Source organism: Plecotus auritus, assembly GCF_963455305.1.
Source record: "Plecotus auritus genome assembly, chromosome: 8".
Classification (NCBI taxonomy): domain Eukaryota; kingdom Metazoa; phylum Chordata; class Mammalia; order Chiroptera; family Vespertilionidae; genus Plecotus; species Plecotus auritus.
Genome location: NC_137782.1, coordinates 97,558,079 through 97,567,604, shown reverse-complemented (window position 1 = coordinate 97,567,604; position 9,526 = coordinate 97,558,079). Strand labels below are relative to the sequence as shown.

At 61.9% G+C, this 9,526-nt stretch overlaps 1 protein-coding gene across 1 annotated transcript; it reads left to right on the top strand.

The window, feature by feature from the left end:
• Positions 1-705: 705 nt before the first annotated feature.
• GATA5 (GATA binding protein 5) lies at positions 706-9,065 on the top strand (the record flags this gene model as incomplete). The annotated part of the gene is made up of 6 exons (XM_080684262.1): positions 706-1,249; positions 2,371-2,546; positions 7,464-7,589; positions 8,096-8,183; positions 8,459-8,586; positions 8,910-9,065. The coding sequence occupies 6 exons, from the start codon at positions 706-708 to the stop codon at positions 9,063-9,065; spliced, it is 1,218 nt and encodes a 405-aa protein (XP_080540388.1).
• Positions 9,066-9,526: the final 461 nt, after the last annotated feature.

The window sequence follows — 9,526 nt, the reverse complement described above, 5'->3', positions numbered from 1 at the left end:
CCCGGCGGCCTGAAAACACCACCGGCTCCTGTCGCCTGCGCTGGCGGGACTCGACGCTGGGTGCCCAGCGCCGCGCGCCCTCGTCGCCTTCCTGCGGAGCCCGCGGGCCAAGCCTGCTCGGGTCACGTGGCGCCGCGGCCACAGCCCCGGCATTGACCCCGCTGGGAGGGAGGAGAGGGCGCCTGGAGGGAAGGGGCGGCACGGCGGAGGCGGGGCGAGGCAGTGCAGCGGGGCAGCTCCAGCGCCCGGGATTCCCAGCGGAACCCTGCGCCCCCGGCTCCCAGTCTCCAGACCGCCTGTCACCGGCCCACCGCAACCACCGCGCCCTCGGGCCCGCACGATGAGCCAGTGAGGGCTGCTCCGTGGCTTGGCGCCTTCTCCCAGCGCGGCGGCCGGTGTCCAGGTCCTGCACCCTTCGGTGGGGCGTACCCGACCGCTTTCTCTGAGCCCGCCCTGGGAATCTCAGAAACCCAGACCGTGGAGGAGGTGAGCTTGGAGTTCCGGCTGCGAGAGGGCTACCCCTCGCCGCTCTGCCCCTGCAGGTCCGGACTTGTCCCTAAAACTGCCCGGCTAGAAAGTGGGAAGCGCTGCCCGAGTGGCCGCACCTACCGGGCACGAGCGGGGGCTGCGGCTGAGGTGCAAAGCTGCCGTGACGACCTCGAGGCCTATCCCTCTTCCCCGCAGGTCAAGGCCAACTCCGGGAAGATGTACCAGAGCCTGGCATTGGCCCCAACCCCCGGCCAGGCCACCTACGCAGACTCAGGCGCCTTTTTGCACGCACCAGGCGCCGGCTCCCCGGTGTTCGTGCCGCCGGCGCGCGTCCCCTCTATGCTGCCCTACCTGCCGGCGTGTGAGCCAGGCCCGCAGCCCTCCGCGCTCGCCGCGCACCCCGGATGGGTGCAGGCGGCCCCGGCGGACTCATCGGCCTTCGCATCCGGCAGCCCGCACCCGCCAGCCTCTCAGCCGGCCGGAGCCACCTCCTTCTCCTTCGCGCACAGTCCCCCAGGGCCGGGCGGCGGTGGCGGCTCGGGAAGTAGGGATGGCGGGGCCTACCACGGCGCACTGCTGGCTCGCGACCCCTACCCGGCCCCGCTCGGGCGGCCTATGGGTGCCTCGTACCCCACCGCGTACCCGGCCTACCTGAGCACCGAGGTGGCCCAGTCCTGGGCCTCCGGACCCTTCGAGGGCAGCGTTCTGCACAGCCTCCGGGGCCGCCCGGCGGGCCTTCCTGGCCGCAGAGCCACCTTGGGTGAGTGCGGGGCTGGGGCAGCCCCAATGGGTTCTCGGCCCCACCGGAGTGCAACCCGCACCCTACGAAATGCAGAGCTTTCCCCGCCGGGGCACCCAGCCTGGGGCGCCAGGACCCGACAATGCAGCCTCTTCAGGCCTCACCGCCCCACGCGAAGCCCGGGCCCTGAATTCTTTTTACACCTTAGAAGAAAGTGTACCTATTTCTGCCTTTCCTTCATCAGAAGCCAGCATTTTGGATGGTGCCCACTGAACCTACACGTTAAGCGTCTCTGAAAAGTTTTGGAAGTGATTTTATAAAGTTCAAAACACGGGTTTATTTACGTGGGCTGCCACACTGGTTCTTTCCCAAGTGAAGACCTGGTTCATGCTTCCCCGGCCATGACTTGGGATAGTCGGCTTCCAGACCCGTACAGCTGAGACACTCTGCCCGGTTTCTGCGGGTCAGGGCGCTGACACTTCCCTCACCCAGTGGCCGGCCTAAATGAAACCTAGGCCCCTGTTTGCCGCCCTTGGGGACCCCCTCAGGCCAAATCTCCCTCAGCCAGCCCCAGCCCAGACCCGCCTTTTGGCGCCTCCTCCTCCTCGGCGCAGGAAGCGGGTCCCGGGCCCAGGCGCCCACCGCCGGGCGCTGATTGATCCCTGCCCCGCCCCCGCCAGCGCCTGGCGGGGCCTGGAGGCCGAGTTCTGTAAGCCCGGCGGAAGCCCGGCGGAGGCCCGTGGAGGCTGCGCTAAGCGGCCTCCCCAAGTTGCGACCACAGCCAAGCTGACAGGCCCTGTTCCTTGTAGCATCTGGAGATCTGGCCCCTCGGATGCTGCCGCTTCGAGCAGGACAAGCCCCTCCCAGGCTCCCTCTGCCTCCCCAGGGGGTTGAAATCACAGACTCTATAGCTGGGTTGGGGGCAGTTCCCGTGAAACCTTCCCCACCTTATAAAACCAACCCTAAGGAGTTTTTTAAATTCACACAAACTTTACTGCATATAAATTTAAAACTAGATAAAATATATTTTACAATAAAATAAATTTAAGGCACAATTTTAAAAAGTTTGAAAAAGTGCTGCAGATGCCCTTGAGCACCAGGGAGGGACAAGGCCTCATCCCATGAGTTGCCTGTCCCCGCAGGGTCTGACTTCATGGAGGAGTTCCCTGGCGAAGGTCGGGAGTGTGTCAACTGCGGGGCCCTGTCCACACCGCTATGGCGCCGGGATGGCACCGGCCACTACCTGTGCAATGCCTGTGGCCTCTACCACAAGATGAACGGAGTCAACCGGCCGCTCGTGCGGCCCCAGAAGCGCCTGGTGAGTGTGGGACCCAGCCAGGCAGCGTGGGAATCCAGACCCAGGTGTTGAGTTCTGGGGATGCCCCCAGAGGGGTGATGGCGCCTCCCCACTGCTATGGCAGGAAGGGACAAAGGACCTCCTCCCTAAGCTTGAAGCTGTGATTTGGTGGGGTCTGCCTGTCTCACAGTCTGGATAGGGACAGCCTGCTGGGGGCTCAGCCCTGTGGCTTTGAGGGCGACTGGGGTGACAAGCTTCTTGTCTGACCAGGTGGTGGGGGCACAAGGGGACCTGTCGTGGGTTGGAGGGGAAGCTGGATGCTGTGTGGGTGCTGCGTTGGGGGACACAGCAAGGGCGTTGGGTCTGCTGTCCCTTTGGGGAGCACTTTCTCCCCGATCCTGAAGGGACGGGACCAGACCAGGGCTTTGGCTGTTGGTTGTTCGGTTGTTCTCTGGACAAATCTTGTTTTCACTTTTGGTTCCTTCTGCCGGGGGCCTGGTGGGAGCTGGAGACTGGGAGCCGGACTTTTGCCCCAGGCGGGGCAGACTCCAGAAGCCGAGCAAAGGGGTAAAGTTACTTTGCTCTATACAGCTCACAGGCAAATTTTGATGTTCACGTGATTGTGTAAGTAAGTGGAAGGGACTGTGTGAATTTTGAGCTAAGGTAGCACTGCCAGTGGCTCCTGCTGAGGTCTGGGCAGGGGTACCGTGCTGGGGGTGTCAAGCCTTCTGGTCTGATGCTGATATGAGTCCTGTCAGGGTCAGTCAGCCGGTTCTGGCCCGTTCTGGCCGGTTCTGGTGCAGGCCCTGGCAGGGGTGGAGGGGGCTGGTCCCTGGCCGACACTGTGGGGTGGCCCAGCCAGCCGACACAGTTGCCATTCTGGGCTGGGGGGGGGGGTGGGGGGGTGGGCGCTCAGCTGCAGGCCTTTACTAGAAACTGAAGCGGCTACAGGAGCATCAGGCCATCCGAACCCCAGACAGGGCAGGTGGGAAGCAGTAGGGCGGCCGCTGTTTGCACCCTCTGTTCTGGCCTGGAGTTGGGGCTCTGTGGGTCCTCCAACCTTCCTCCACTCACACTGTGCCTCTCAGAGAGAGGGGGCCCCTTAGAGTCCACATCACCCCACACTCGCGTCTCTGCCCCTGCATTCATGACCCCCACCCCCTGGTGTGCTGTACCGCCTGTATCTGGTGTCCCTCACTGAGGGGGAACAGGCTAAGAGGGGAAGGTATGGGGGGACCCTAACCAGGACCTCCTGACCCCAAGCAGCAGGCCAACCCTCCTCTGGCTCTGTTCACTCTCTCTGTGCCAGGCCCCGAACTAGGTGCCAAGGACACACTGGTCATCGGGACAGAATGATGTCCCCACCCTTATAGGGCTCACGTCCCAGCAGGAAACCCCTGACTAAGCGTTGAGATGGTTATCCACACAACAGCCAGAGCCCTGGGCACACAGCCTGTCCATGGCAGACCCTGGGTACAGTCCAGGACTGTCCACCTCAAGGTCCCCTGTGTCCCCCTCACCCTGAGCCCCCTGCTCCTGTCCTGGGTCTCCTGGCTCAGGCCCCTGGGCGATGAATTCAGGAACTGTTCCCATGCCTTGTGGTAAAGGCCAGATCAGACAGCTCTGCTGAGCACTTCGGCCTTGGCTGGCTCTGTGAACAGGCTGTCTGGGCACTTGGTCTGGTGAGGCCTCTGTTTGCTGGTCTGGGGAACACAGGGTACTTAGGATGCCTGCTAAGGGGAGAGCCCTGGAGACCGCTCATCTCCCCAAGGCGTAGGCCCTGGAGGGTGCACAGCCTGGTCACTATGTCCAGGCCCACACAGATCTGAGTGTGGAACATGCCCAGGAAGTGTTTCTCAAGTGGGGCAGGGGGCAGGGGGCTTACCTGTCTCTCCCCAAGCAGCATCTTAGGGGTTCACTCTGGCTCACTTTGGGATTCCTGCCTGGCATTCAGGGAGGGTGGCCCCAATGCTTGCCCTGTGGCAGGTCCTGGCAGGGCCAGGCTGGTGTGGAAACCGAGACTCTCAGAGAGTCCTGGGACCAGAGCTTGAGCCACATGGCTCCCGCCACAATGGGGTTGGGCCCATGGCCCCAGGCTTCCCCCAACTCCAGTGTCTCACTGTCCCTGTGTGTGGCCAGTCCTGAAGTCCCAGGAGGGGCCTCCCCAGGAAAAACTTGTCCTGACCTTCTTTTAAATGACTACAAACACCCTAGAAGCTTGTCACCAAGAATACAGGAATGTGACAATAACAAGCACCCCCTCCCTGCAGACGCATAGCTGTTGCCCTCTGCCTTCCATGTGCCTCCTTAGTCATTGGCAGGCTGGGGGTGCACCTTTGGCCTGAGGTCTCCATCAGTGTAAACAGGGCGGATAGTTGTGGTGGTTCCCCGTCCCTGTGGGCCTCCCCAGCTGCCTGCTGTCAGGCCAGGTGCTCTGCAGCCCCAGTAGCCCCCCCTCCTGGACATTGGAGCCCATAGCCAAGGTCAGGGACAGTAGGCTCATGGCCTATGGCAGCCCTGGTGCCAGCTCCGGGAAGTGGCCAGTGCTGTGGGGGCCCAGCGTCCTTCACTGAGGAAATTGGCCCTTGACTGGGGCTCTGACTGCTCACTGGCTGAGTGTACCTTCTGGCACAGCCCTGCCTCGCAGGCTCTTGTCCCCACGAAGTTTGCCCTGAGCAACAGGGACACGAGCTTATCAGGTTAATGTCCCCCACATATGACTCCCCTTCCAAGATGTCCAGGGGACCCATTTGAAATTGGAACCATTTTTTGAGGCTGCTGCATACACATGTGACCTGCAGGCTGATTTCCTTCCCAGAGTGTCCCTCCTCGTGTGGAGAGTGCTGCCCCTGCCTGACTTCCTTGGCTGCCCCAGAGCTCAGGTGGCTCTGCTGTGGCCCCACACCTTTAAGTTTCACTTCATTTGAAAAGAACAGACCAAATCAGAAAACCAAGTGCAGCGGAGGGAGCGCCTGGCAGTCAGGGCCTGAGAGTGGCCGCAGCGCTGGTCCCCACTGGGAGGCAGGCAGATGGAGGCTTGGTCCCACCCTGTGTCCTGCCCAGGGAGGTGGTTCTGCCCACCTGAGGGCACATGGCCCCTCAGGGCCTCTGAGCCTCAGTTTCCCCTCTGTGAAAGGAGCCTAGTGAGAGGGCAAGATCAATGAGCAAACACTTTGGATTTTTTTCACGGTTGTTTTATTCTCCATTTTCTTAATTTTAATTTAATCTCCAATTTCTCAACTTGGATGTGTGCTCGCTGTAGGAATTTCAGATGCAGCTTCCCAGTGTCCCCTCACACTCCCAGGAGAGGGAGGCTGGGTTGCATGCTTTGGGGGGCTGGTTTCTTATTATGTATTCTGCACGCAGGCACCCTCTGTGTGCACAGCTCCCAGCACCCGAGGGGCAGATAGAGGGATGGGCAGGGGGAGACCCTGGTGTCCAGTAAAAGCAGCTGCTCTCTGGACGCGAGCAGCTGTGGCCTCTGCCCGTGGAGAGGTCTTTCCAGGGCCTGAGTTTTCTTGGGAATGGCTGGTGCCCAGGCTTCAGACAACCCCCCACTCCCTTCCCAGGCCATTCACAGGGGACAGGTCTGCCCCCTTGACCGTTGACCACAGCCTGGGGGAAGTAGGTGGTCAACAAGGCTTGCTACCCTCAGTCATTGCAGAAGGAAGGATCCTAGAGACTGCTGACAGGTGGGGAAACTGAGGCTGGCCTTGTCTGCTAACCCCTAACCCCCCAGGTCAGGTTTCTTTGTGGCTTGGTTCAGCAGTCTCTTGATTGCCCTCGGGATGGGTCCTGGACTGGACAACACCAAGGAGGGGACATACCTTCTTGGGACAGTTTTAAGTATGGGATCCTCATGGGCCCCTGTAGCAGATGTGGCCTTGGCTGGCCCTGGCTGCACGGGGAGCAGGCCAGGGCAGTGCAAGCGGAAGAGAGGATGGGACAAGTTCAGGGGCATCTGAGGCAGTGGCTGGGTGAGGAGAGAGCAGCACCCCCAGGACAAAGTCTGGGGGCAGGTAGCTGGGGAGGGGTGGTGCCACCAGCAGTCAATGCTGCTGGGATGTGGGGAAGGGCTTCGGGTCCGAGGTACTTTTGGGGGCCCTGGGCCTGGAACAGAGCATCTGGAACTCCCGGGCTGCGGGTGACAAGACTCCATCCAAACACCAAAATGTGAGTCAGGCAGATTCTGTGCTGAGAGAGAGGTGGCTGGGCTCCCGGTGCCGGGGATCTCTGAGCTGGTGTGAGGGCCCCTCAGATCTCTCTGCCCCCATTAGGTCCCCATTTCTGAGCCTCAAATAGCCTGCTCTCTCAGGATCCCTGGAGTTAGTGCTGTCTGAGCCCCGTCAGGCACCTAAGCATAGGGAGGTTTGGGGTCCTCTGTCGGATATGGACCTGCAGGCTTGGGGGTCAGCTCTGCCGGATCACATGGGAAGGAAACGGGCCTTTGGAAGGTTCTGGATGGGCCCAGTCTTACTCTGACATGAGGCACGATGAAGCTGGTGCCCTCAGCCCGCTGTCCAGTGGAGAGTTGTTGACTTATGCCCATGCTAAGTCCCAGGTGCTGGGAGTCAGGTGTCCAGAGGACCAGCAGGTTCCCACACATCCAGCCTGGGGCCTGACCTCTGGAGGTGCCACTCCACCGTAGAAATATGGGGTCCTCATGAGATCCTAGCCCCACAACAAGCCTGAGGTGGATCTGGTATCACCCCCATTTCACTGATGGGGAAACTGAGGCCCAAAAGTGAAGTGATCTGTCCAGGCTCATGGGGCATGGAGTCCAGGACAGCCTCACAACACCTTAGCGGCCCCACGTAGGCCAGGCCTGGCTGCCGGTCAGTCTGAGTCTACTTCCATCCCCTCCTCCAGCTGAGCCTAGCCCAGCAGCCCAGAGCCTTGGGCCCAGCACCGGGTCTCACTGGACTTCCCCTTCCACAGTCCTCGACCCGCCGTGCCGGCCTCTGCTGCACCAACTGCCACACGACCACCACCACCCTGTGGCGGCGCAATGCAGATGGTGAGCCCGTGTGCAATGCCTGCGGGCTCTACACGAAGCTGCACGGGGTGAGTGGGGCAGGTGAATGGGGAGAGACTGAAGGCTGCTGAGCCTGAGCTGGGGACAGGGATCCCCAGTTGGATTACTTGACCAGCCTTCCTGGCACTTAGGAACCAGGGGCTGGGGAGGAACAAGGTGGGTGGGTGGGGCTGGGGCTGGCGGTGTTACACATGGGGCCCCACATACTGCTACTTTCAGGCCCATTGTACAGATGGGCTCACTGAGGCTCATCATGTCACCGTGGCTCTCTCACAGACATTCAGCCAGGGGCAGAAGCTGGACACTTAGTCTTGCCTCTGCACCCCAGGGTCCCCCTGGCCCTGACGGCTCCAGGAGGCTGGGATGGGACAGCTCCTCCACCCGCCTGAAGGGAAGCAGCAGCCCAGGCGGCAGCTCGCCCAGCAGGACTGAGGACACATCAGCTCCTGGCTGTGCAGGGCTGAGATTAGGGCAGGGGGACCCAGGGGTGAGCAGGGAGAGGGACCCGCCACCCACCCCTGCATGTTTCTGCCAGGTGCCCCGGCCCCTGGCGATGAAGAAGGAAAGCATCCAGACTCGGAAACGGAAGCCTAAGAATGTTGCCAAGACCAAGGGCTCCTCAGGTGCCGGGCCAGGGCCCACCTGCTGCTGGGTGGGAGCCTGGACCGCCAGCCACTAGTCGCTCCCAGCCCCTCTGGTGGGGCTTGTGGTCCCTGCGGAGTCACCTGGAGTATCTCACCTTCCACCATTAGAGACTTACATGTCTGGTGCCAACATGATCCCCCACCTGTTCCGGGATGGCTCCAGTTGGGGGAGGGGCAGGGAGCCCCCCCTACCACTGAGGCAGGAGGGATGGGCTGGGTGGCAGCTTCTATAAACGTCCCACCTTTCCTCCCAGGGTGCCCAGAGAACACCACAGCCTCCCGGCCGTCCTCCATCCCCATCCCTGAGAGCTCAGCAGCCACTTTGAAACCCAAGCCCAGCCTGGCATCCCCTACTTGCTCTGGGCCCTGTGTCATCTCCCAGGTAAGGCATATAAGTGGGGTGGGTGCCCAGAGCTGGCTCCCGGGCACCTCCTCAGGGAAGCCTGACTCCCTGGCCAGGCCAGGGCCCCTTCAGGCCTCTCCTGGGAGCTCAGGGCTGGCCACACAGCTGGTCGTTGGTATGGAGAGTCGACCTGTGTTAGATGCGGGCTGAGAGCCCTGCGTATGTCATCATGTCGACACTCACGAGAGGTCCCCCTCTCTATCCAGGAGTGAGGGACCCTTTAAGGTGAGGTTTCCTGACCCCGCAACCCCACATGAGACAGCCTGGGTTCCTGAATTCATACACCCCTGTCCTCCCTGCAGGCCTCGAGCCAGGTGGACGACCCCGTGGCCCCCAGCCACTTGGAGTTCCAATTCGAGCCCGAGGACTTCCCCCTCCCCTCCATGGCCCTGGCCTCCCAGGCTGGCCTGGGAGGGGCCCTACGCCAGGAGGCCTGGTGTGCACTGGCCTTGGCCTAGGTTCCCAGTCACCCACCAGACCCACCTCGTGACCTGCGTTGCTCCAGCACAAGGGACAGCCCACCGGGCCACCCGCCAGGCCACCCGCCAGGAGAGATAGCAGCCAGCAGGATCTCGAGGCGCTGGGCATGTGGCGGAGAGTCCTGGACAGATGGCAGTCAGGCCCTGGAGTGGGGGCAAGACCTTGGGGACAGAAGCTTGTGCCCTTCCACAATAAGGGACCCCCAAATGCTGCACGAGGCTCCACACCACTCTGACCAGGGGTGCCTACCGCCAGTCTGAATTCTGTTGTCAACACTCGCCACCGCCCTGTTTACAGGTAACAGCTGTTGGGAAAAACTCAACCTTTCATTGTGAAACCAGGATCACAGATGGAATGGTCAAGGCCAGGAAGATGCCCCTCCTCTGAGCCGAGGACTGCCAGGGGCAGGTGTGCAGGCCATGCACGCGCCACCCCCCCA